The sequence below is a fragment of the Lepidochelys kempii genome, chromosome 18, assembly GCF_965140265.1.
Source record: "Lepidochelys kempii isolate rLepKem1 chromosome 18, rLepKem1.hap2, whole genome shotgun sequence".
NCBI lineage: Eukaryota > Metazoa > Chordata > Testudines > Cheloniidae > Lepidochelys > Lepidochelys kempii.
The window spans coordinates 17397043-17424208 of record NC_133273.1 but is presented as its reverse complement, the minus strand read 5'-3'; the positions used below and the strand labels follow the sequence as shown (position 1 = coordinate 17424208).

Here is a 27166-nt window from a genome sequence, read left to right as displayed (position 1 = left end):
TCAATAAGGATAAGTGCAGGTCCTGCACTTAGGACGGAAGAACCCAATGCACCGCTACAGACTAGGGACCGAATGGCTAGGCAGCAGTTCTGGAGAAAAGGACCTAGGGGTGATAGTGGACGAGAAGCTGGATATGAATCAGCAGTGTGCCCTTGTTGCCAAGAAGGCCAATGGCATTTTGGGATGTATAAGTAGGGGCATAGCGAGCAGATCGAGGGACGTGATCGTTCCCCTCTATCAACACTGGTGAGGCCTCATCTGGAGTACTGTGTCCAGTTTTGGGCCCCACACTACAAGAAGGATGTGGATAAATTGGAGAGAGTCCAGCGAAGGGCAACAAAAATGATTAGGGGTCTGGAACACCTGATTTATGAGGAGAGGCTGAGGGAACTGGGATTGTTTAGTCTGCAGAAGAGAAGAATGAGGGGGGATTTGATAGCTGCTTTCAACTACCTGAGAGGTGGTTCCAGAGAGGGTGGTTCTAGACTATTCTCAGTGGTAGAAGGGGACAGGACAAGGAGTAATGGTCTCAAGTTGCAGTGGGGGAGGTTTAGGTTGGATATTAGGAAAAACTTTTTCACTAGGAGGGTGGTGAAACACTGGAATGCATTACCTAGGGAGGTGGTAGAATCTCCTTCCGTGGAAGTTTTTAAGGTCAGGCTTGACAAAGCCCTGGCTGGGATCATTTAATTGGGGATTGGCCCTGCTTTGAGCAGGGGGTTGGACTAGATGACCTCCTGAGGTCCCTTCCAACCCTGATATTCTATGATTCTATGAAAACTTGCTCCCGTCTTATAATTCAGATGCAGAAGAGGAAAGCACTGGAAAATAATTCTTCCACTTCCCCTCCTACATTAATAAACTAGTCATCCTTAATGGCTTGCAGTTCTATACTGCAAAGATTAGATTGCACTTCTGCTTCATGCAAGGATCTCTCAGCACTTTACATGAACTAACGCGTGTTCACAAGATTTGTGTGTTAGGTGACAGCAGTAAACATCTAACTAAGTGCCTGTGGGATGTATCTTTCATTCTGGGTGTTCCTTCACAGCCACTTTCATTTGGACCACTGTGGAGCTTTACCGTATTTCAGCGAAATGGTTGGCTATGATGGACCCATATACATGACGCACCCCACCAAGGCCATCTGCCCCATCCTGCTGGAGGATTACAGGAAAATTACTGTGGATAAGAAAGGGGAGAGCAACTTCTTCACTTCCCAAATGATTAAAGATTGTATGAAAAAAGTGGTAGCTGTCCACCTTCACCAGACAGTTCAGGTAAAATGAGTCACCCTGGGGAACTCTTGGAATAAATCGGTTAGACTGTTGAAGAGGAGAGTACAGGGTCTTCTATTGCTACACTTCTGTAGTGCCTGAGCCACAAAAAGGTTAAGTGATGTGCCCAGCCCAAGGTCAGACAGAGAGTCAGTGGCAGAGCAGGGAAAGGAGCCCAGGAATCTTAATCCCCTCTCCTCATACCCCTGACCCTGCTAAGGAGCACTTTCACTTTAAACTTTTAAGATATTGTGTTTCTTGTCAGTTTCCCTTTGCAGCCAGCTGTGTGCTCTAAGTAGCTTGATACAGAAGGAGAAGGACTAGTCCGTTTCCTCTGCAGCCCTTCCATGTATAAAGGGAGTGGAGGATTGTTGTTCCTCACCTAGCAAAGAGCAAAAATAGGTGGAAAGACCAAAGTGCATATAAAAGAAACAAGCAAGAGACCAGGGTGGAGATCCAGAAACAAGAGAAAGCAGGGAGGCAGAGACACAATACAAAATAGGAAGAAGGTGAGACAGAGATTACCCAGAGTCCTTTTAGTGGCTGCTATTGAAGATTCTCAGGAGCTAGTGCATTTGTCTTGCAGTCTGTGGATTCTGAGGCACTTCAGGGGTAATCAAATCCCTTATTTGTTCAGGGTACTGCACCTGAAGTTGGTTCTTCTCTATGGTTTCCTCTAGCAGGAGTGTGGTATAGAGGATGCTGCCTCTCAAACACAGGGAGTGGGGAAGAGGACAATTGTATTTGGGAAGGGATCAGAAAATTAGCAGTGAAGAAACAGAGTAATAAAATCAGCTGCCATCAGTGCTTATAATTCCTAATTCATGAATTCTCTTTAACCACTGAGAGAGATGTCATCTAAAATTGGCTAAATGGTTTTGTCTATGTAGGTAGATGATGAGCTGGAAATCAAGGCGTACTATGCTGGCCATGTGCTGGGAGCAGCCATGTTCCAGATTAAAGTTGGTTCTGAGTCTGTGGTATATACTGTAAGTATACAGATAAATATTTATAGACCTATACATCTCCTTTGTATGGTATGTGTCCAATTATCTTTCAGGTAGTAAATGGGTTTTCTTTTCTTTCATTAGGGTGATTATAACATGACGCCAGACAGACACTTAGGGTAAGTAGGAAGCAGAGAGACTGAATTTTAATGTGTGTGATCCATACACGGGAGATCTTAACCTGCAACTCCTGTTAATGTATGGGAGTTTATTAGTGTTGATTCTATGTTCTTGGATAAAAGACTCGGTCACTTAGTGCCTTCTCTCTTGGGAAGATAAATGCTGTTTTCAATTATGGAACTAAATAGGTTTAAAATAATTCCTCAAGATAGACTCTGAATGCACTTCTGCAGTATTATTCTTTTCTCTGGTGTATGATCATGTTAATCCCCTTTTTAAGACTGCACAATAATTGGGTTTAAATGTTTTCCTGTCATAGCATCTTTTATAGGTGTTAGCTTTCTAACATAGTTCAGATCAAATGCTATAAATTTGTAGTGAGACATGTTTTGTTTTTGACTTGCAGTAATAAATGTTATATCAATGCTAAAGGAGAAGTATGTTTATGTGTATGAAAGATTTTAAATGTTGCTGATCTTTAATAAAATGAAACCTCTTAAATTAGTCATCAGCAAGTAAATGACAACTTGTGTCTCAAAAATCTGTAGTGTTAGTTTCCATATTGTGCACTGGCTTCATTTAGCAAAAGACCGTTACAGTGTGGTTCAGTGAAGTTAGGATTCCTGGCTCTGCTACTAACTTCCTGTGTGACCTTGAGCAAGTCACTGCACGGTAATCTAGACAAACTGGAGAAATGGTCTGAAGTAAACAGGATGTTCCTTCCTATATGGAATACTTTGCATTTGTCCTTATTCAATTTCAATCAGTTGCACACATACAAAATGGGAAATGACTGCCTAGGAAGGAGTACTGCGGAAAGGGATCTGGGGGTCATAGTGGACCATAAGCTAAATGAGTCAACAGTGTAACGCTGTTGCAAAAAAACCAAACCTCATTCTGGGATGTATTAGCAGGAGTATTGTAAGCAAGACACGAGAAGTAATTCTTCCGCTCTACTCCGCGCTGATTAGGCCTCAACTGGAGTGTTGTCTCCAGTTCTGGGCACCACATTTCAGGAAACATGGACAAATTGGAGAGAGTCCAGAGAAGAGCAACAAAGATGATTAAAGGTCTAGAAAGCATGACCTGTGAGAGAAGATTGGAAAAAATTGGGTTTGTTTAGTCTGAAAAGGAGAAGACTGAGAGGGGACATAACAATTTTCAAGTACGTAAAAGGCTGTTACAAGAAGGAGGGAGAAAAATTGTTTTTCGTAACCTCTGAGGATACAACAAGAAGCAATGGGCTTAAACTCCAGCAACGAAGGTTTAGATTGAACATTAGGAAAAACTTCCTAACTGTCTGGGTAGCTAAGCACTGGAATAAAATTGCTTAGGTTCGGAGGTTTTTAAGAGCGGGTTAGACAAACACCTGTCAGGAACGGTCTAGATAATACTTAGTCCTGCCATGAGTGCAGGGGACTGGACTAGATGACCCCTCAAGACCCCTTCCAGTCCTATGATTCTGTGATTTCTGGGCCTTAGTTTTCCCATCTATAAAAGGTGGATAAGGACCATCATTATCCCTATATTAAGGTGCTATATATTATCTATTAGATTGTCGCTCTCTGTTTTTAGAGCTGCCTGGATTGATAAGTGTCGTCCGGATTTATTAATCAGCGAATCCACCTATGCCACAACTATCAGAGACTCCAAACGCTGCAGAGAGAGGGACTTCCTCAAGAAGGTCCATGAAAGTGTAGAGAGAGGAGGGAAGGTATGGTATGCAGCATAAGCTAATTGGGGTCTTTCCCAGTCTGTAGAAAGCATGCGCATCCGGTGGGTCAGTAGGGCTGTATTATTGCTAATATTTGAGCTGCCTTCTTACACAGCATGACGACAGCTCTGTTGCTCCACCAAGCAAATTTGGTGGTTGGTTTTATTGCTAACCTGTGCTAGAAAGGGCAGGGTATTAAGTGGGTGTTCTTGCTTTTCTAGTGGAAAGGAAATGCCAGGTTACAATCTGAACTCTTGTCGTTCAACGTTACAGAGACAGTCATGCCTGAAACACAGACGTGTGCATTCTGTGTTCTGTATTCCGTGCCCCACTATTAGACGCTGAGCAGATTTTTGCTGTAAAACCCCAAATATAAGAGAAGTATTAACCTACCTACTTCCCCTTCTGAAACATTTTAAAAATGTTTGAATGCACTGCATGTAGCTTTCCCCCTTTTATTTGTTCAGATCTTTTCTAATCACGTCAATTTGAAATAAACAACTGGTCGTCTTGTCTACGTGACCACCAAAGCACATGGCACATAGCAGTGCTTATAATGTCAATAACATCTTAATGCAATTTTTAACTGTAGTTGGCTTTTGTGATTTTTGGGTGTCTTCCTTAGGCACTTGTTTGTTTCTTGTTCATTCAGAATTTTGGTCATTGCCCCCCTCTTGTTAATTAAAAGCCAACTTTCTGTAGCCACTGAGAGAAGTTTCCCAATAAAATGTGCCTTAAAAGCAGTCCTACTTAAAGATGGATGTTGTATCTGCATTAAAACAAATAATTTAGAGCCAGATCCCAGTGGTCAAGTCACTGGATTCTCAAGTAATGGAACTATGCTGATTTTCATGAGGATGTGGCCCTTAGTTCCTGAGGTTTGGATTAAATTAATCACTGATAAAATGGGAGGTGCAGTCTGTATGGCAGTCACATGTTTACAGTTTTAATGGTGTTGTCTTGGTTAAAAGGTACATTAGTTCATCCCCAGTGACTTTGGTCATATACTTCATTCATTTATTGTTCTGTTCCCAGTGAGGGAGAAATCTGTATCTGCTTATGGAAGGAAAAAGTGAGTCCTCTGAGAACAGAGGTGGCATACAGATAGATCTCCCACCTAGAGACTCCTCTTAGAACTAGCTGATGATTTCTTAAGTATGAAGTTGTCACTGAATCTGGAAAACAAATCAGTAATGTAAGGTGCTGCCAGTTGGCAGCAAGCATCAGTGAACAGTTTGACAGAAGAAAATATTAGAGACATGAAACGACGTGTGTGAAAACTCTCCAAGGAGGCAGCTGTGTGTACGTTCTATGTTGGACTCTCACGCTCCTTGTTCCCTGGAGGGCTAAATAAGTTACTGCTAGGACATAACTGCTCCAGTGCGGCCTAGGCAGTTAAGATGAAAAGTGCTTGGCACAATGTAATTTTCCATAGACAATGCCAGAAATGTGGTTTTGTTTTTATTTACAGTATTTTATTGGAAACTTCCTTGCAGTGCTAAACCGAACAATGTGGCTCCCTAAGTCTCCACAAAGCGTGTTCCCTGTTATATTGCAAGAATCCAGGGAGCTTGGGATGTTGCTTTCAGTATAAGTGCAATATCTCCTCTCCATTAAGAACAAATGATGAATAGGGAAATAAAAAGCAGCATCAGGAAGATCGGCCCTCTATGGGGAGAGTCTGGAAAGGAGGGCACATGGAGTTCATCTGCAAAATTGAATGTGCACCCGTTGTGAGCAAGTGCAGGTGTTTGTGGGCACTAGTGGGGCATGTAATTTTTGCTCAGTGTTTCGCAGTATATAGTCTAACTCTGCACTTCAACTGCAGGTTCTTATCCCGGTTTTTGCTCTGGGACGTGCCCAGGAACTCTGCATCTTACTGGAAACTTTCTGGTAAGAACAGCCTCAGGTTTTCCATTTAAAACCTATATCTATTCCCCTTCCCCCCCATACACTTAGTGCTCATTTTTTCCAGGATTCTGTGGTGTCTGTCTTGTCATGGATAGTCTTACATTCATCTCTCTGTCTCTAGTCTGTATCTGCCCATGCTGGCTAGTGTTGGATTGCTCCCTGTAGTATATTTTTCTAATGCTTTTGTCCCTCCACCACTTGGACACTACTCTAAAATATCTTGCTCTTTTGAGACATTCCTCACCTTGCCCCCAGACACTCAGTCTAAATTTTCCCTTTCCTTATTTCATGCCATCTCTCTGGCCTTGCAAAACTCTCCATGCTCAGGACAAGTAACTTTTTTTGGATGGCCTGAATAAAATACTGAGTTTTTTTCATGAACATCGTCATGGTAAAGATCAAAAAGGAGAGGCTGTGTCTGGGTTGGAACATGTACATGATAATCTAAAGATGCCTTACTCTTAATTATACCCCTTAGCATCATGTTTAACATTCATAATTGATTAGATAAGTCTGGAGCAGTTGACAATGAGAATTGGATTATCTAACATTAATGTGACATAGCAGTGATATTGGCTTATTACTTCCCCAGGTAAGTATATGCATAGAAATCTTAAGTCCCTAGACTGATTCTTGAGCACACAAAGGGGAGCGCCTGAGGGATTTTTGCCAGGATCCCACTTAAGCAACGACAGCTGGCTGACTGACTTTTCTCTCTCCCCAAAGGGAAAGAATGAACCTGAAGGCCCCAATTTACTTCTCCATGGGGCTGACTGAGAAGGCCAATCACTACTACAAGCTCTTCATCACATGGACCAATCAGAAGATCCGGAAAACTTTTGTCCAGAGAAACATGTTCGAATTCAAACACATCAAGGCATTTGACAGGGCCTTTGCCGATAACCCTGGGCCAATGGTACGTGGAGGTTAAGAACATGATAGGATTGATGTGCATTGATAGGAGATGCTTTAGTGCTGTTTTTTGCCTGGGTTAAGGACAGTGCACAATTTACATAGCATCTGAACTCCTCACAATTGTCAATGTATTTTTCACAACACCTCTCTGAGATAGCGAATTACTGTTATCCCCATTTTACAGATGGGAAACTGAGGCCTAAAGAGATGAAGTAATTTGCCCAGTGTCACATAAGAAGTGCCTATGGCAGACCTGGGACTCTACACCCAAATCCCTGTTGAATATACATTTTTTTGCACTAATAAATCCAATCATATGCAGCAATAATGAAGCTTTTGTCTTAAACATAATAAAAGGAATAAACATACTACAAGACCTACCTTCTTGTAAGTACAGGTTTCAGAGTAGCAGCTGTGTTCGTCTGTATTCACAAAAAGAAAAGGAGGACTTGTGGCACCTTAGAGACTAACAAATTTATTTGAGCATAAGCTTTTGTGAGCTACAGCTGACTTCATCGGATGAATTCAGTGGAAAATACAGTGGGGAGATTTATATACATAGAGAACATAAAACAATGGGTGTTACCATACACACTGCAACCAATGTGATCACTTAAGGTGAGCTATTATGAGCAGGAGAGTGGGGGGGCAGGGGGAACCTTTTGTAGTTATAATCAAGGTGGGCCATTTCCAGCAGTTGACATGAACATCTGAGGAACAGTGGGGCGGGGGGGATAAACATGGGGAAATAGTTTTACTTGTGTAATGACCCATCCACTCCCAGTCTCTATTCAAGCCTAAGTTAATTGTATCCAGTTTGCAAATTAATTCCAATTCAGCAGTCTCTCGTTGGAGTCTGTTTTTGAAGGTTTTTTTGTTGAAGTATTGCCACTTTTAGGTCTGTAATTGAGTGACCAGAGAGATTGAAGTGCTCTCCAACTGGTTTTTGAATGTTTTAATTCTTGATGTCTGATTTGTGTCCATTTATTCTTTTACGTAGAGACTGTCCAGTTTGACCAATGTACATGGCAGAGGGGCATTGCTGGCACATGATGGCATATATCACATTGGTAGATGTGCAGGTGAACGAGTCTCTGATATTGTGGCTGATGTGATTAGGCCCTGTGATGGTGTCCCCTGAATAGATATGTGGACACAGTTGGCAGCGGGCTTTGTTGCAAGGATAGGTTCCCGAGTTAGTGGTTCTGTTGTGTGGTGTGTGGTTGCTGGTGAGAATTTGCTTCAGGTTGGGGGGCTGTCTGTAAGCAAGGACTGGCCTGTCTCCCAAGATCTGTGAGAGTGATGGGTCGTCCTTCAGGATAGGTTGTAGATCCTTGACGATGCGTTGGAGAGGTTTTAGTTGGGGGCTGAAGGTGATGGCTAGTGGCGTTCTGTTATTTTCTTTTTTAGGTCTGTCCTGTAGTAGGTGACTTCTGGGTACTCTTCTGGCTCTGTCAATCTGTTTCTTCACTTCCGCAGGTGGGTATTGTAGTTGTAAGAATGCTTGATAGAGATCTTGTAGGTGTTTGTCTCTGTCTGAGGGGTTGGAGCAAATGCGGTTGTATCATAGAGCTTGGCTGTAGACAATGGATCGTGTGGTGTGGTCTGGATGAAAGCTGGAGGCATGTAGGTAGGAATAGCCGTCAGTAGGTGTCCGGTATAGGGTGGTGTTTATGTGACCATCGCTTATTAGCACTGTAGTATCCAGGAAGTAGATCTCTTGTGTGGACTGGTCCAGGCTGAGGTTGATGGTGGGATGGAAATTGTTGAAATCATGGTGGAATTCCTCAAGAGCTTCTTTTCCATGGGTCTAGATGATGAAGATGTCATCAATGTAGCACAAGTAGAGTAGGGGCATTAGGGGACGAGAGCTGAGGAAGCGGCGTTCTAAGCCAGCCATAAAAATGTTGCCATACTGTGAGGCCATGCGGGTACCCATAGCAGTGCTGCTGATTTGAAAGTATACATTGTACCCAAATGTGAAATAGTTATGGGTGAGGACAAAGTCACAAAGTTCAGCCACCAGGTTTGCTGCGACATTATCGGGAATACTGTTCCTGACGGCTTGTAGTCCATCTTTGTGTGGAATGTTGGTGTAGAGGGCTTCTACAGCCATAGTGGCCAAAAATAAAACTATTTCCCCATGTTTATCTCCCCGCCCCACTGTTCCTCAGACATTCTTGTCAACTGCTGGAAATGGCCCACCTTGACTATAAACCCCCCCTCCCTCCCCGCCGCTCTCCCACTGGTAATAGCTCACCTTAAGTGATCACTCTGGTTACAGTGTGTATGGTAACACCCATTGTTTCATGTTCTCTGTGTATATAAATCTCCCCACTGTATTTTCCACTGAATGCATCCGATGAAGTGAGCTGTAGCTCACGAAAGCTTATGCTCAAATAAATGTGTTAGTCTCTAAGGTGCCACAAGTCCTCCTTTTCCTCTTGTAATTAGAAAATTAATCTACAAATGGCAGATCTGTTAAGTGCATTCCTCTGCACTGATCCAATCTATAGTTCTTATAACCAATCCCTTTAAATTAAACTCACGACAGTGACCCTTTAAAAACAAATAAATGTTGCATTGTTGCTGTTGATTTTGACAGATACCTGTTCTAGTTACATCCCAGTAGATCGCTCAGAAACCATCACGGCACTACAGGCTAATAAAAACTCTTGAAGGGTTTATTAGGAAATGTGAATTCTGAAGTATTTTGTTTTATGGAAAATTATGGAGATCTTATTATATGAAAATAAGGTACAGTTGGAAAAAATTACCTCTGCCCCTCCCCCCCCCCAACCCCACAGCTGTAATGAGTATAAACAGTACTGTATATTATTTGGTACTATATAGATTCATGGATGGAACTTTCTGGGTTCTGTTCTTATGTGCTCTCTCCAAAATCTGGGAAACCTGCTTTTTAGTCATTAGGAAAAATGAATCTCTGTGTGGCAGCACCTAACACTCTTGTTTTGAAACCTAGGTTGTATTTGCAACCCCAGGTATGCTTCATGCTGGACAGTCCCTTCAGATCTTCAGGAAATGGGCAGGGAATGAAAAGAACATGGTAAGAAATTCTGTGACCTTGAATGATGCCTCATATTGATGTGTGGGGCTATAGTCCAGTCGTTTTAGAAATAAACTCTGCCTATAATGGCAGAGTCTTTTGCATGTATCTTTCCTTTATCGGCTGTTATCTAAATGAGTCATCAGTTAGTAATAACCACTGACTGACCTTATTTAATTAAAGCATAATTAAAAAATGCTTTTTATGACTGGCATATTGCATTTGGACCAACTCCAGGCCCTGAAATTAGTGGATGTTTAGCCATTGGCTTCGCTGGGGCCAGGATTTGTCTCTGCTGGACAAGGATTCACCCTTTGAGGAACAGATGCAGCTTGATAAAATCAAGGTTTAATTACTGTGCATGAACATGACGCTATCAGTTCTGATGGCATGTCTACACTCCAGACTTAAGTTGACCTATGTTAGATACCACATTGTGCTTCAATTAGGGGAAAAAATTAGTATTAACTCCTAACATGCTGCCTGTGATCCATGCGTGGGGACACACTGGTCCATTTATTTCAGTGGGACCACCTTATCAAGTATCCATGCGGGTCAGTTTTTACACAGGGAACACTGGCTATGAAAATCATCGATGGTGAATAGCTGTGGAACTCTGAGCGTTTCTCACGGAGCCACACTCTGAAAGCCAGCCTGCTCTGGTGGTCTTGATAAGGATATAAAATATCCCACTGAGAGAGTTTCTGTGCACAAAGGCTGACGGTGACCTTTGAAACTCATAAGGTGACATTCCTCAGGTTTGAGACTGGAACCGCTTTTTATATTTTTTTACTAAATATTTTGAAGATCTTTTAAAGAAGCCTTAATTTTGAAGGAATCCGATGAAACTGAATGATAACCAGGCCTTTATAGTCGGGGAGAGAGGGATTTCCTGAGGAACTGACATGGGTACAGTTCTTTTAGCTCAAGCTTTTCTGACTATTAAAATGTTGCATTGTAGGCAGTAGACTCAGAAAGGATGAGTGGTGCAAGAGTTTGTTATGAAAATGTATTTTCAGCTGTGCTTATCTGTTCAAAGCTGTCTGTTTACCCATGACTAGTAATAACCCTTATTTAGTAGCATGCAAATTTTAACAAAAGCCACCTTTTAAATTTAATCTTAATGCTTGTGCCATACTCGGGGGGTCTTTATCATACAAGATGCTAAGGGGCATAATTGAACAGAATAGATTCAGTAGCATCTAAACAAAGAGCTGTGGTATACAGGTCGAGAACCATGGAAACTTGCCATCAGCATCATACAGGTGGCTGTGTGGCTAGCTCTGTCCCAAGAGGACAATTTACTGTAGCTCCGTTCAGTGTGCAAATGCTACGTATTTGTCTGGATTCCTTCCAGGTCATTATGCCAGGTTACTGTGTGCAAGGAACTGTGGGCCATAAGATCCTGAGTGGACAGCGGAAGCTAGAAATGGAAGGAAGACAAATAGTAAGTTTATTTTGGAAGGGCACCACTGACTTTCAGGGGACTTGCACATTGCACTGCCCTCTGTGTCGGTGAAAATCTCTCCCTGTGTTGATGTACCAAGTAACATTTTAGCTGACGTGATTGAATTAGGTCCTTTGGTTGCACCGACAATGATTTGCATTCTGCGGCCATCCTTCCACGTGTGGACCCACAACTACAGTCGGTAGGAGTTTGGCTACGTGGGCAATGGCTGAACAATTGCCCCATAAATCTCTTACTGCCTGAAATCACTGTAGATGTGCCCAGAGGCTTTAATGGGTGTTTACTTCTATATGGAAAAATACATAAATCACCTATACTCAGTGAGGTAACGGTCACATAGATTCCTGCTGGAAGGGACATTGCAGCTGGTAATTAAAATCCTTACACGGTGATTTTCTTTGGGCAAAGCTGAGACAGGTAGTGTATCCAGAATGATAAAGTCTGATCCTGCAAGGTACTAACTGCTTTCCTTGTATGGAGCTGACTGCTGTCAACTGCCCCTGACATCAAGGATCTGGCTGTCTCAATTGTCCCACTTTCTGAAGTAGGTGTCTTGCTCACTCCAGTTACACGCGGACGCTGAGAGCTCTGGTTTAGTTACTGCGTGGCTTGTAAGTTGCGAACAAGCAAAGCAAGTATTGATGGGGGATGGCTTCTGTTTGCTTCTCCCCTTGCTCCCTGCAGCTGGAGGTGAAGATGCAGGTAGAATACATGTCCTTTAGTGCCCATGCTGATGCCAAGGGAATAATGCAGCTGATTCGCCAAGCCGAGCCACGCAGTGTTCTTCTGGTTCACGGGGAAGCAAAGAAGATGGAGTTCCTGAAGCAGAAAATTGAACAGGAATTTCGTATGTGACTTGTTTGGGTGTAGAGGGTGCTGGGGAGGATTCGTCGTGGAAGGGGGAAGGATTAATTATTTTTATAGTTCATGTACTTTGGCCAGGATGTGAAATCTAGTTGAATAACGTGTTTTGATTGGCTCGATGACTCTCCAGATGGCATGGCTTGCAGTAAGCCCCTGCTGCAGGTTTAATGATCTTTAGGGACCAATCAGATGCAGTGCAGTCGAAGAAATAGAGAGTTATTGTATGTGTGCATGTATAAACGGGGATTTATTTCTGTAAGCTGTGTCTCTTGGACTCCGAAAACCAACAGAGACTGGTGGGGAAAAGTTCTTTCATGTTTATAATTCTGTACTACGGACTTAAGTTACAGTGAGCAAGAGTAGAGGAAAAACTAAAACCTTTTTTGAAAGCAGCTGACTCTAAGGCGAGGTGGAGAATGATCAGCAAAGAGACCATTGTGTTTCACTCTCTGGATACTTATTTATTGGGTGCATTTTCCCAACAGTTGCAGGTGACTTTTGCATTAACTTGTTTTTATCCTGGCTGTAAGTTCTGCGGCAGTCTTGCTGTAGCCTGTGATCTTGCCAACTCTCACAAATTCTCCAAGACTCAGGCTGGATGGGAGTTCTCCAAAAGAAACCCATGCTGCTGCATGAGGTGTTGCTGGTGATTCACTAAGTAGCGTTGTTCCCTTTGTGGGAATCTGTGCTGTCTTCCATGGGAAAAGTATGTAAAAAGGCCGTGACTACTTGTGACTAACGATCCCATGGAATTTACCACATGTTTAGGGGTGTTAACTCTGGTGGCCGGGCAAGATTCCCTTTAGAACAAGTATACTGGCTATTTGCATTACCCCTTCAAGTTTCAGTTGAGTATAATGTTCTTAGTCCCTGTCCCAAATTGTTGTAAAGGGTTGTTGTTAAACACCCGCCGTGTTCCACTCTAGCTATGGGTGCAATGATAGTTCCTGTATAAAAAGTCCTTTGGGGTTAGAAGCTCTATATGGACGTTTCTCCAGTATTGTTTGCTTTTAATACAGATGTCAACTGCTACATGCCTGCAAACGGAGAAACCACTACATTGTTCACCAGCCCCAATATACCAGTGGACATTTCCCTTGGATTGTTGAAGAGAGAGACTGCCATAGGTAATACACCAGTTAACAATGACTTTTCCCTTTCAGGCACTGCAGTTCTCGTACAGCTTGTTTTTACTGCTGAATGTAAGGTTATGCATGGATGTGTGAGAAGGGGATGTTGTGGACACATTTATGTGATCTTCCACATAATGGAGCTTCATCACTAGTGGGATGAAGAGTTCACCTGCCAATTTATCCCCATTCATAGTGTATTCACTGTTTTTTAAAAGCCCCAGGCTGGAAAGTCAGACACACACAGAATGGGGCTGCCCTGCTATTCATCATTAATGCACTCTGCAAAGAGATTACCTGTCAAGTTTGCTTAATGGATACAAATGCATGCTTCAGTGGGCCAGTTCCACCCTTGTTGGAATTACAAGATAATCTGGTTTTAATCCCCACAAACTTCTATCTAAACCGAGGAAGCGACGTGTGCTGCAAGATTGAGAGAAAGTCAATGTTGCTGAGCCTGATTTGCCCCATCCCCAGGGAATTGCTAACTGGGTTAAGACACTGTTTGTAAAAGGTCTCTGCCAAGGTTATAAGATCATAGACTGAACCTACTGCATTTCAGTTGAGGGGCTGGCAGTTCAGGCCCTCTTCTCATCCCTGCAGTCTGTTGGATCCCAAAGTGTTTTACTATGTGTGTATAAAAGGTGTTAGATAAGCACAAGACCATTAATGACTTTGTGCTTCCTTTCGGTTGGTCCCACTCTAGGTCTCGTACCAGATTCCAAGAAGCCAAAGCTCATGCATGGCACATTAATCATGAAGGATAATGTAAGTGAAAAGGAGATTACTCTAGTACTTGTCTTGTGGCCTCTGTTTGCCTCTGCTAACAGTAAAGGTGTTGTGCACAGTCCTAGCTTCTTGGAAGCAGCTCAGCAGTGACTGCTCTGAAGTGTTGTGGGGCTATGAAGGAGATCCAGGTGTATGAGAATTCCCAGCTTCTCAACCACCAAGGTTGGTAGAGATCAGACCAACCGAGAGGCATGGCTCTCTGTCTCTGGAAGAGGACACTGGAGACATAGCTAACCAATCCACAGAGCCACTTCCAATACAGTTCTGCTTTTTCTCATGCTGTTGCCTCCTGCTGCCACACTATGGATGCATTTACCTTCTGGTCCAGGTCAAGAGATCTTATGCTTAACCTAGTGGTTGTAGTCTAACTCACTCTTGTCATACAGGTGGGTTGTGCCAACTTTTATTCATAGAGCAGCTGTGCTTGAAGGCAGGTTTGGAAAACAGGGAATGTATGATGGAGAGAGGTGTTTGTATAAATCTGTGTACACACACACATCTAGCTAGCGGCTGTTGTTTGTGGCATTGTCCACAGTGTGCGAGGCCATTTAAAAAGGCACGGTCCATGCCCCAAGGAAATCTATGTGTTTGTCCTTTGCTCCAGAGTCCTTTTTTCGTTATTGGGTAGCTCTCTATAGAGCTAATGTGAATGGCAGCCTGTGATTAATGGATTTCTCCTTTCCCTTGGCAGAGCTTCCGCTTGGTCTCCCCTGAGCAGGCACTGAAGGAACTGGGGCTAGGGGAGCATCAGCTGCGTTTTACCTGCCGTGTCCACATTCAGGATCCTCGCAAGGAGCACGAGATGGTGCTTCGAGTCTACAATCACCTTAAGGGGTAAGCATGCCACAGGCTGTTTAACAGCTGCTGCTCCAAGGGTGGCCTTGCTGTTCCAAAGCAGCTGTGCGTAGCTGGGGAATGTTAATAGGTGACAAAAAAAACTATTGGTAGAGATTCCAGTGACTAAAATGTACAGATAATTCCTCTGCTCTAGACTGCTGGCCCAGCCCCTCAGGAGTGGTTTATGCAGACAAACCAGAAATCAAGCCCTGTGGGACCATGTGACTTTCTAATGATTAATATAGAAAGGCATAAGCAGGCTTTGAATAAGACCTGTTCTGCCCTCCTCGGCCGGCGGGTATTGGCTCAGACGGTGGCCGGGGAGGTGCAGGCGTTCTCTGTACTGATGCACTGATTGTAGGAGCTAGGTCTGTGTAGTCAGACGCCCACTTCAGTACAGAGCAGGAATGCATAATGTACCTTCCATCTTCCTAGAGTCCTGAAAGATTATTCTGTTCAGCATCTCCCTGATGGATCTATCATGGTGGAGTCCATTCTGATCCAAGCCACAGCACAGTCAGAGGACCAAGGAACCAAAGTTTTGCTGGTGTCATGGACATACCAGGTAAGAATAAATGTCACTTCAGAAGACACACATTCACAAAGTGACTCTGGTTAGCTATGTTCTAACGTGGGCCTGTGGTGAGGGTTGCAATTGTAAGGATGAGTTTCCAGAGAAGTGGGTTATTGCAGTGAGGGAACAGAAAAGAGCTACTCCATCTTTGAGTTTGTTTGAGTCCAGCATGAGCCACTTACGCATGGAGTTACACCTCCCATGTGCAGCACAGACATAGCTGCAGCCACCCCTGCTGCAACATCCACACAGCTATTTTTAGTGCACTAGCTCATGCTGAGCTATCATGATCGTCTGTCCAGACTGGGAATCTCACACCTCAGCTGCAGTGTAGACACGATGTCTTAGTATGGAGCTGCTCTAGCCTGCTGGTTCAAATTTTCATTGGGCAGCCGCAGGCCCACAGGGCCTGTTAGAGTGCTGTAGATTTACACCCCAGCTTGCCATGCACTAACTCTAGAGTCACCTCCTTTCTTAAGCTTTCCCCCAGTGTTTTAGCCCTAATAAAACTACCTTTCCGGTAGCACCATCTCCTGAGTCTACTCCCACTGCGGGCACTGGAAACAAAATCATCAACCACCCTAAAATTGATGGCCTTAGCCATCAGCAATATGATTCAATGGGTGGAAGTTGGGGGTTGTATGAAAAATTTGAGTTGTGACTAGCAAAAAGCTCACCCCAGCAGAGGCACTAGTGTTTAATTGCATGGCTAGAGTTCTCTAGTGCCTAGGTTTTGTGGATTTCAAAAGGATTTTCTTTAGAGGGGAAATTTTTTTTGCTTTGCTCTCAGGAAAACAAGACATTTGTTGTCTCAGCGCCCCCTCACACGTTGTTCTTCCAAAATAGCAGACTTGGCAGTAACAAACTCCCATTTGTCAAACAATTCAGAAACAGTACTAAGTTTAGGTGTAGGCCTGTCAAAACAGCAGGCTCTGATTTGCTGCCCTAAACGAGAGTGGAGTGGAGGTGTTGCCACCTGACCTATTTCTCTGTACAGGATGAAGAACTGGGCAGCTATCTTACATCTCTATTGAAAAAGGGACTGCCACAAACTACAGCTTGAGTGATGCAGCAATGGGGAAAATGGAACTTCAGAAGCCTTCCAGGTTTACCTCCGTTTTTTACATTATCCAGAGCATGTAAATACTTGTTTTTTTAAATAAAACGTCTATTGTAAAATATCCTGCAGTAGAGAGTATTAAACTATTCAGACAAAATTTTGCTTTAGCAGCACTGCTATCTCCCACTGGCAAAGCCAGTCACAAATATCAATTACTGCGCAAGCTGTTTGCATCAAGTTACCTGAAGCAGCTTTGACTGGAGTTCCTTGTAGAGCATGGTAAGAGATTTTCAAAGTCTTTCCCTTCACATTTATTTTTGTAATATTAAAAAGAACATTTGGATGACAGCACTTTGCTTTTTCAACATACATAAGAACATCACAGGAAGATGTTCCTCTTAACAGCATTTTAATTCACTCAGCTGCTTGTGAACAAAATGATTCAATTATCTTGTTGCTTCTGCATTGAACATAGGGTCAACTGTCAACTTTAACAGTACAGAACACTGATAGGGGGTTAGAACTTAAAAGTAAGCCCAAGGGATTAAAACAAGCATGATATTTAAGTAGTTAACCACATATGCATACACTGCTGTGAACAATAGCTGAGGAGCTTCTGTATGCCCTAGGGGTCTCTTATTGAGAGGAAGAACATCCCTCAGGTAGAAAGCACTTTCTAAATGTTCAGCAAATAATGGGACAACAGGGAGGTGCTTGGTTATTCCCATTTTACAGATGGGCAGAGCTTCAATCATGGGACAATGTCCTGCAAAGCAACTGGTATTAGAACTAGCCCTCTGCGTCCCAGTCCGCCTCAATAGCAGTTAAAATAAAGGATACCTAAGAAAGTTGAGAGAAGGCTGCAGATGATAGAATGACTCAGTCAAGTATTCGGTATACCAAACCATACTGGTGCAGGTCCATTGGTTCGGATAATTTGTCAAATATTTCATACAATGTCACCACTTTCCATACAAAGGATTTTTTTTGGTACTGCTTAGTAAGTAAGTAAAAATATTGCCTGACACCCTTTAGCAGATGTGCCTGTGTTGTGTATAAATAGGACTTCAATTTTTAGAGCTGAGGGGGGAAAAACTTCTTGTCTGCTGAGCCCACCCTTGCCAATTAACAGACTTCTGGAGGGGGGTAGCGGCTGTAACAGACTCTGGTCTTCTAGGAAGTGGACTGACACCACCAACAAATTCAATTTATAATCCCTGCCCTAAAGAGTATGCGTATACAGCACCTGAATACTCCTCCTCAGAGTTCAGGTGGATAACTTACTGACCTTGTTTTAAAAAGACAATTCATTCAATTGCTGTGTTGGTGGTTTCACTGCTGGCTTGCTTTTACAAGGATAGTCATTGAATTTTCTGTCACAGATAGTGTAAACCTTGGATCTGGATCTGAACTTGAGGCCAAGCCGCCATGGCTTGCTGGAAGATGTGAAGTAGTACAGGATGGGGTTCAGGCAGCAGTTGAAACTGACCAGGGCCAAAGTGACCCGGCGCATTTTGTAAATTAAGTTAGTAAACAGGCAGCTTTGGATGAGCTGGACCCTCATCAGGAAGTGGAGTAGGTGAGTGAGATGATACGGAAGGAAGCATAGGATGCAGATGAGCAGGATGAGGTAAATGGTCCTCAAGGCCTTCTTCTTGTGAATGCTGTGTCTGGTGTGGTTGATCCGCTTGGCGATGAGAGGGTAGCTGATGAGGATGATGGCAAACGGGATGACAAAGCCGAACAGCAAGGCACAGACATTGTAGGGCAACATGCGATGGGTCCAGCTGGTCAGCGAGAAGTTCTCAAAGCAGGCAGTCTTGTTCCCTGTGCCCTTGTTGTGAAGGGGCCCCCCAAGGATAAGCGGGATCATGATGCTTGCAGCAGTGAGCCAAAAGCTGGTGACCACTGTCATGTAGTGGGTGACTTTAATCCGGATGTAGGTGAAGGGGTGCAGCACAGCAATGTAACGATCCATGCAAATGCAGGTGAAGAAGGCAATGCTGAGGTAGATGTTGATGTAGTACAAGGTCCCAGTGATCCTACAAGCCATGTCTCCAAAGATCCAATTGTTCTGGTTCAGGTGGTAATGGATTTTAAAGGGCAATATACACACGAACAAGGTATCTGCTACAGCCAGGTTGATGAGGTAGATGGAGTGCGAGGTGTGCTTAACATTGCAGGTCAAAAGGTAGAGAGCTAAGATGTTTTCTAGCAGTCCCAGTACAAAGACAATGCTGTAGATGACAGTGAAGAGATGGTACTGGAAGTCTGCTTCAACTAGTGTTGCATTAGAATGTCCCCTGGCCAAGGTACACGAAGTGTTTTCCATGCTTTCTGCTGCAGGAGAACAAGTTCTGTGGGGATACCCTAGATCAGTCTCTTCTTTCCAAAGATGAGCAAGTCCAAAGCTCCAGGAGCTCTCTGTGAGAACTCAAGTTGTTACATCACCCAGTTCTGGTTAAAAATGTAACTAAAGCTTCTATGCTCAGTAAGCCTAATAAGATATAAAAATAAGCATTAGTGTGGTTGGGAAAGACCTTTCTGTCAAGTTACAATCAAAAATATCCCCTAAAACAGGAGACTGGCTGAGATTAAGTAGCCGCAGCCCCCAACTCATTTACATTTAACAGGCAGCTGGAGGAGACCAGTTACAGGAGCAAGTCAAGCCCCAGTTCTCTGAGATTAGGCATCCAAATTTAGGAGTGGTTGTGTGAGTTTGAACATTGAACTGCGCCTAGCAGACCTGACTTCTGTTTCAGGCAATTCATTTCATCTCTCTATGCCTGTTGCCCCTCCTACCCTATGTCTTAGACTGCAAGCTCTTCAGTGCAGGGGCTGTTTCTTGTGATGTATCTGTACGAAGCCAAGCACACATGGGCTTGGGTGTCAGCTGGGGCCTGTAGCTAATACAAATAACCTCTTGAAACAATTGGGATACCACCTCACCATGCAGTGTTTGTAAAGTGCTTTGAGATCCTCTGGTGGGAGGCCCTAGTAAAGTAGATACTACTATTCATTATACATTAAAGGGGTACAGTCAGTCCCCTCACTTGCCCTGTTGTTACAAGAAGCACCAAAGATTGTTATAACAGATTAGAGAGGTGGGGGGAAATAGTTTCACTTCGTGTAATCAGACTTGCTGTTCACCCTGTCATGCCAATCTGTTGGTGTGGGTCTTTCAGATAACAGAGTGGGGGAAAGGGAAATAACTGCAAAACCACACTGTGGCAGAATATTTCACCAGAGCAGGATCTAAACAGCCAGTGACAACTCTATGATTTGACCCTGACAAGAAAAAAGGACAACCAAGAAATTGCAGCAGGCCTAAAACAAACGTACTGATTCATGCACACAGACAAGGAGGTTGCAATGGTCTTGGAGCTATCTTAAATTTAATTCTCCATCTGAGGAGCAGCCAGGGTGATGTGTGAGTGGAGAGGATACTAGTAAATGAAGTGAGCAGTGGGGTTTTGAATAGGTTGTAGACTTTGTCTAAAGGAAATAGGAGGAAAGAGAGAGTAATTTTACAGCCCACTAACCGAATGACGGACAGAGCAGACTGAGTAAGTCCGTAAGAAGCAGAGGTAGCATCATGCAGGAAAATATAAGTTTTTTTCCCCATAAGTGTCATTTAACTGACAACACCAACCCACTCAAGTTAAAGGAAAATCTCAAAAACTCTCACTTCTCAAGCAGTCTGGGGGTGAGAAATGACTAGCGGAGGCACAAAATCTACATGCCCAGCATTACCACAATGAAAACGGTGACTAATATTCTAGTTGTCTGCTGTGAGTACAATCTTGCACAGCTGTGCTAAAGCCACCATCTAAGTAGACATCAGAAACCAGGTCTGCCCCACTGAAAGAGGACATTGAGAAGTCATTAAGTTCAGAACTGGTAAGATGAGTAACTCGGTTTAGATGTTCCACTCCCTTAAAGTGAACCTGCTTTGGATGAATTATAGCAAAATGAGGATCAGAGAGGGAAGAAGTAACACTGAAGACATTCCATCATCAGCACTTTACGAAACAAACAATTTAGCATCACAATACACATCGGAAGTAAATAAATCAAAGTGTCTTCATTATACACAAGCGGGTAGAGGTAGCAGCGAAACTCTCCCTGTCAGTTCCCCAGGTACAGTCAACTTCTCCCTATTGTAAATAAACTAAATTGTTTACTGATGGTTCTCCTATTACCCTACAGCCCCTATTCTGCTAGTAAATCAGCTTGCAGGACCAGTGCCTACATCTCTTTAAAAACCCCAATTCTTTCTGCCCTATTTATCAGCACCCATTTTACTACTTGCATTTCAGCTTGGATAATGAAAATCACCATCGTGAGTTTCACTTGCCAAGCTCTCCCTGGTGCAAAAGTTCTGATTTGCAAACCTGGTAGTGAAGAGGAAAAGGTCTGTTGGATTGGAAAAAAAGTTTCCATTGTTAGTAACGTAAACATTTCTGCTAGTCACAGGATAAACCCTTGTTTTTACAAAATTCAAATTTCAGGTCAAACTGTGATTTGACAGCATCCCTTTTAAAGCACCAGAAATGCATTCCCAATGTCAGGGTGCAATGTCCAATGCAGATTACATCCAAGTAGAAGGATGTAACAGCATAACAAGATATTTAAAGCAATAAATAAATAAAAAATTAGCATATAAGATGGTAGGTTATTTTCAAACATTTACCATGGGTGTTGCAAAACTAACTCAGCCTGATAATTTGGAGAGGGGCTTTCCAGCTTGTATTAAGATGTTGGCATTCCTTTAAAAAAATCCAGACGCTAAACCAAGGATCATGCTGATTAGATGTTTTTACTTTAGAAGTGCTTGTATAAGGCACTAGCTTCTGAACGTGGAACTGACCAACTAACACCAGATCCTCTAGCTAGTTAAGTTGGGTCGTTCAGCTATTGGACAGACAGATGATGAGAGGGTTTTAGTTTTACCCAAGTTGAGAAACAAGATGGCAGCTGTGGGGGTGGGGGGTTGGTAAAAACATCTGTAGAGAGGCTGTAATTTTAGAGCCTGCACTTGTGGCCGGATTGATGGACAGCCAGAGAGCCTGGCCTGCCAATTGCCCTCATCTTGCACCACGCGGCGTCTCATGACAAATCAAGAAAGGGAAGTGAAAGAAACAAAAACTCACCCACCATCCCCAGGCCATTTTATCTCACGCGAAAAATGCAACGAACACACTGGATCCTGTGAAGACTCTTCACAAAGCAGAGGCTTGACGCTGAGCTCTCCTGTCTGAAGTGAAGCACCAGAATAAAGTCACATTGCAAAGCATACAGCAAAACCCTCCCACCTTGCTCTGCAGAGAGAAACCACAGGAAGTGCAGAGGTAGGCCAAGAGTTCCAGTTCATACTCAGAATCGGCTGGTAGGTGAACAGAACGTTGCCCAGCATGTGTCACGCGAAACTACAATGAGATGAGTTTCAGTTTTGCCAGCTCGTGAAAGGCAGTCTTTCCGTGCACCAGCTCGTGAAAGGCACAGTCCCATGTTAGTTCACAACTGTGACAGGCACCTGAGCTACTACACAGCCCTAGGTCTCTCCTTAGCAGAGAATGCGAATGCTTCCAAACCATGGGCTAGTACTTGACTTTAGCCTGAGCCTAAATCAGATTCATTCCACTTGTGATTTTTTCTGTATTTTAACCAATGCTTTTCTTGGTAAGGAGAAATGGCAATGATGTGGGAAGGTTTAGGCCACTGGTCAACTCCTTTCCAGGGAAACAGTTGCCTAAATTTGATCTATAGCATCAGATTTCCTGTGTGACTGTATCTATGTGGAGCTCAGATACCCAGGTGAGTCCAAAGCAACATGACAGCTGGTCCCTTAACTGTTCTGCAATATGTCCAGTCTCTAGGATAATGACAGGGTGAGCCCAAAGCTATACAAGCAGATGCAGTCAGCACCACCCCTACTGAGACCCCGATGTTAACCTTCCCGACTGTGTGGCATTTTCCGGGGCTCCTTGGAATTGGCAGTGGCTGTTACTGTTAGTGCTAAGAATGCAGCTCCCAACTCACCCGTGTGTAACTGGGATTAGAAAGTGAGTAGGAACCAACCCGCTAGGCACGAAGGGAGAGAATAAAGTGGAAAATTCTTACCTCTCCTTCAGCAGGTGGAAGAAGTGGTTCCACTGATAAACCGTAAGGGGATGAAATACTTCATTTTGCCATCACAAACTCACAACCCTGCTGTCAAAGAGTTAATGCACATTGTACAGTCTTGCAACTAAGTATTAAATGGGATTTTTCATTTGTCTGAATAGGTTACTGGGTATCTAGTATCCCCCCAGTAACAAAAAGCACCCTCTTACCTTGAGCAGACTGTAGGGCTCTGAACACCAGCTCTGCAGCCAAGGAGATAGCTTATCACAGGGTCTTAGAGTTCAGTCTAATTTCCTGTATATCACAAGCCACCACCACCACCCAGCAACCAAAAGGAAACCAAATATTACAGCCCTCGGGAACCTAGACTTTGTGCCACAGGCAGAGAATGGGAGGGACTAAGATGCACCGATGCCCAGAGTCGCTGCAAATGTCGGGGAAATGAGTAAGTGAGATAGACCCTGATAATCTTGGCAGGTCACCTGCATCCACACACTGCAGAGGAAGGTGGGGGGAACCCCCCCCCCCCAGTCACTGACAATCTGACCCTCTCTGGCCAGTTGCACCGGTCCTTCTCAATAACTGCAACACCAGCACATAAGGAGGAAGGGCTAATTAATAAAGTTGACATTAGGCACTTTCTTTGTGCACTAAGGATGATTTTTGCAGCAGGACCCGGCCACGCACTCGTGTTTCACTGAGCGATACGTTTGCTTTCGTTTGGGAAGAACCACAAGACACTGAAGTTTGCACCAACCAAGCCATAAGACATCACAAAGCTTTAAAAGAGAGAAAGCAAAAGGCAGAACAAGATGATGTTATATAAGAATAACTCTTGTTTCAGTCTCTCTGCCAAAAACTTTTGCCACCAAAATGAACTGTTGCATAATATGCGCAGCAAAACAGGCCAGCCTCCAGCACACCTCGGTCTGACTTTTAGCTCTCAGTGAAGTCAATGCTCAACTGCCTGCGGCATGGGGCAAACAGAGTCCCACTCAAGGACGGCTGGTGTTTTGGTGCCATTCACAAGCCAGGCCAATTAACACACAATATGATGCTGATTGTATCAGACCTAGTCATAAAATAGGCTAAACTTAAGGTTTAAGTGTCACAAAAAATGATCCTGATTAAAAAAAAAAAAAAAAGGCACCCGTGTGTTCTCCATCCTGACATGCTCCTGTGTTGATTCACGTGTGCTTTGTGCACTGATAAGAGCAGAAAACAATCCACAGCACCAGCTCGCATGCTGAAGTGATCCAAGAGCAAGCTGGATTCTGATTTGCCTCTTGTATCATCATCAAACTCAGCTTCCACTGCAGTTTTGTCAGCCAGGCAGCTGACAGCAGGAGCTCCCAGCTGCTAGTCCACAGCCCTTGGCAGCTGGGCTGCCCCACTGTTGGCCCCGGGCGGCTGGGTCTCCCACTGTCACCACTGCGCATTAATAACTGTAATACACTTGCAGCAAAATGTCAGATTATCAAAAAAATTTGCGAGCATAACATAATACTTGTTCTAGCAAACTTTTCTTAAGCAAATAGGTCTTCTCTGGCTTTTCCAAATGACCACAATTAATTACACTTCTGCAATTTTCCATGTCTTGTCTGCAGCTCAGCTGCGCTTATTTGACAATCATCCCGCGATTCAAGTTGGGCCTTCATGATCCATACATAAAGGACTGTGTCTCCTGCTGGTCTGCAAGAGGACAGGGATTACTAAGAATAGGGGTAGAGAGGAGACAAAGGTTTGCCTACTGGTCTGACCCCATTCTGTCTGTGCCTTGGGGAAGTGACGCCCCTCCACACAAAGGTCCCTTCCCTGTGTGTTGGAGGAGGCAGGAGGCGAGGGGAAGACAGTATGTGAGTGCGTAGCCAGTGGAATGACCCAAGTAACCTAGAACCAGCTGTCCGTCGCCCAGAGTTACCAATCCTTCCACCCGGGCAGCCTCTAGGCATGTGGACAAATGACGTGGAGATGCCTCTAGCCACAATCAATGGGGTTTATTGAGACCCGGCTGCGTATCAGCATACAAAGCGAGTTCCGGAAATCTCCACGACACGGCCCCCACCAACCGAGTTCTTTCAGGCACGGCTGCACGTCTCACAGGGCTGCTATTTTGCTGCGTTACCTTCTGTCTCCAAGTCTGCGAGGAGAAAAAGGGAAAACATTGATGTGGAAAGAAAGAAAAACCCAGCCCCACCTGAAAGCACTTAAGTTTCTGTGTTTCTTCATTTCCTGCCTGGGCTCCGTCCCCACACACGTGGGCAGATGGCTGGGTGGCTCGGCAGCCAGTGCTTCTTGGGAGAAGTGCCATTAGAACGGGCCAAAACCGACAAGCTGCAGCGTTTTCAAGGCCCGCCCAAGAGCTCTGCTTTGTCTCCAGGCGGGTTGTGTTGCTCTTTGTTCCCCAAGTCCTGCTCTGGCACCTCCAAGAAAAATCAAAGGAGGCCTCCTCTGCTGCTGTGGGGGATGAAACCTAACCCCAGTTTAACAGAGCCTTGGGGAGCCTTGACAGCTTTAGCAAGCCCTGGCTGCAACGGAGCGGGCCAGGGAGGGCCGGTGGGGCTAGCTGAGATGGACGCTCTGTGTTTGTTAAGGATCCTTCATTACCAGCTCACCCGAGCCCTGGGTGAATTGCTGGCTAACGAGGAGAGGAAGATTCTACAATGAGCTGCAGGGAGAAGCAGTGGCTCACAGGGAGGGCACTCCAGGGAGATGGGGGCCCCAGAGAGAGCCAGTAAAAAGTGAACCACTGAAGTCCGTTTGTCCCCACCCCACCTGTAGAAGTAAACTGAGTTTAGTTTATTCACTGCAGCTGCCGTGTGCCTGGGGACAGCCCGGGGGTCTACGCAGCACAGGATCACCAGTTACACAAGCTGCCCCATATCGCCACCCTCCATCATTTGTGCCCTCAACCCTGACCTGGCCAGCTAGGGCACAGTGCTGTGTAGCTGTCAGGATACCTGGGTTCTACTCCAGTGCTTCTGCCACGGAGCCCATGTGACTTTGAGCGAGTCAGTTTTGCCTCTCCGTGCCTCAGTCTCCCCATCCTCCGCAATATTACACGTCTTTCTAAAGGGCTGAGAGCGCTATGGACGAAGTAGCTCCGTTAGGTACTTGATTATTGTATCATTTCACAATGGTGGCTCGCATTTGTCACTACGGCAAGGCTTGCTTGGCGAGTGAGCTAGGAATTATTTCAATGTCCCCATCCTTCTCTCTTGGAGCGGATCGCTAATCTCATCAGAAGCAAGTACACATGTTTGTGGCAAAGATTTCGTGGATTCCCTTTAATGGGACACTAACACAGTGTCGATTAGTGTCCACACGGATTCAATTTAGAAATAAGATAGTCTTTCCCCCATCAAGACATCATCTTATCACATTCTGCCTGCAATAAAATCACTTTTATTAATATCCTCCCTCCCTACAAGGGATATGAATTTTGGATTGTATGAATTTATAATCTTCTGAGAGAGAGAGAGATTGCCTTTTGGGGGGGGGGGCGCCGTGTGGGGCGGGGACACTTCTATGAAGCAGTACCTGAAATAAACAGCTTAAAATAGTTATGTCTCTGCTCACAGGAACCCCCTGGATTTCCATCTCCTGTTCTGGACAGGTTAAGCAACAGGTCTTATCATTACAGGTTCTGTGCAGTAACAGTCCAGTGCGAGGTGGGAATGAAGATGCGAGCAAATTCTGGATATTTGGCTGGTGCCCACTACCCTTCTCAGCCCGCTGTGAAATATTTAAAGAGGGTAGTAGCTCTATTTGTTATGTGCAAGAGACTAAGAGTCTCGAACCCTGGGTTCTGTTCCTGTCTCTGGGAGGGAAGGGGTCAGGTAGTTAGAGCAGGGGAACAGGTGCCAGAATTATTGGATCCTCGACTTCACTCAGCCACTCATTTGCTCTGTGACCTCGAGAAAGCTGCTGCCCCTCCTTGTGCCGCAGTTTCCTCATCAGAACGGCCATAACGCTTACGTGGGTATAACGAGGCTTCATTAGTTCGTTTGTACCGACAGAGCACCGTTCATCCAAGAATCTCAATGCCCTTTGCAAACTTTATGATGAATGTTTTACCAGTGGAGAAAACTGACCAGGAAACATGATGTCACATTGCAGCGAGCGCCCATTACGACATCGGCACTCAGTGGCATGTGGCTATAAATAGCCTGTGAGACGAATAATGGCGCAGACGGTCTTGATTGCAAGGCTGGGGCAGGTTACTGCTGCCTTCAGAGGCAGATCCGACTGCACTGAAGGAGCCTTGCGATGCTCGGTGTTCCCTCTGACGGGAAGTCCATGGATTC

The 27166-nt window shown here is 44.4% G+C and overlaps 3 protein-coding genes across 12 annotated transcripts in view; 1 reads left to right on the top strand and 2 right to left on the bottom strand.

Moving 5' to 3' along the window:
- INTS11 (integrator complex subunit 11) overlaps window positions 1-16854 on the top strand; it is a 24412-nt gene extending 7558 nt beyond the window's left edge. For both annotated transcript variants that reach the window (XM_073317086.1, XM_073317084.1), the window contains exons 4-17: window positions 1052-1280; window positions 2168-2266; window positions 2369-2403; window positions 3980-4118; window positions 5947-6011; window positions 6756-6945; window positions 9928-10011; window positions 11369-11458; window positions 12164-12326; window positions 13363-13470; window positions 14180-14241; window positions 14954-15096; window positions 15535-15664; window positions 16671-16854. In XM_073317086.1, coding sequence (XP_073173187.1) covers window positions 1052-1280; window positions 2168-2266; window positions 2369-2403; window positions 3980-4118; window positions 5947-6011; window positions 6756-6945; window positions 9928-10011; window positions 11369-11458; window positions 12164-12326; window positions 13363-13470; window positions 14180-14241; window positions 14954-15096; window positions 15535-15664; window positions 16671-16736 — 1603 coding nt within the window. In that variant the 3' untranslated portion in view covers window positions 16737-16854. The remainder of the gene's footprint in view (window positions 1-1051; window positions 1281-2167; window positions 2267-2368; window positions 2404-3979; window positions 4119-5946; window positions 6012-6755; window positions 6946-9927; window positions 10012-11368; window positions 11459-12163; window positions 12327-13362; window positions 13471-14179; window positions 14242-14953; window positions 15097-15534; window positions 15665-16670) is intronic.
- On the bottom strand, window positions 12779-27166 carry LOC140900220 (lysophosphatidic acid receptor 6-like). 6 transcript variants are annotated; one of them, XM_073317092.1, is made up of 3 exons: window positions 25057-27166; window positions 21887-22943; window positions 12779-19230 (listed from the first exon to the last, which is right to left on the bottom strand). In XM_073317092.1, exon 3 carries the CDS (start codon window positions 19063-19065, stop codon window positions 18028-18030), a length of 1038 nt encoding a protein of 345 aa, XP_073173193.1. In that variant the 5' UTR covers window positions 19066-19230; window positions 21887-22943; window positions 25057-27166; the 3' UTR covers window positions 12779-18027. The 6 variants fall into 6 exon arrangements, with proteins under 6 accessions (XP_073173193.1, XP_073173189.1, XP_073173190.1 ...); XM_073317088.1 differs by lacking the exon at window positions 25057-27166 and having other exon boundaries at window positions 21887-21990; window positions 22857-24747; XM_073317089.1 differs by lacking the exon at window positions 25057-27166 and adding an exon at window positions 23069-24747 and having other exon boundaries at window positions 21887-22946.
- Window positions 24842-27166, bottom strand: part of PUSL1 (pseudouridine synthase like 1) — a 65763-nt gene continuing 63438 nt past the window's right edge. For all 4 annotated transcript variants that reach the window (XM_073317094.1, XM_073317096.1, XM_073317097.1 and 1 more), the window contains exon 8: window positions 24842-24999. In XM_073317094.1, coding sequence (XP_073173195.1) covers window positions 24968-24999 — 32 coding nt within the window. In that variant the 3' untranslated portion in view covers window positions 24842-24967. The remainder of the gene's footprint in view (window positions 25000-27166) is intronic.

Excerpts from the sequence above, each read along its gene's own strand:
- LOC140900220 (XM_073317092.1), bottom strand. The coding sequence starts at position 19,065 with ATGGAAAACACTTCGTGTACCTTGGCCAGGGGACATTCTAATGCAACA.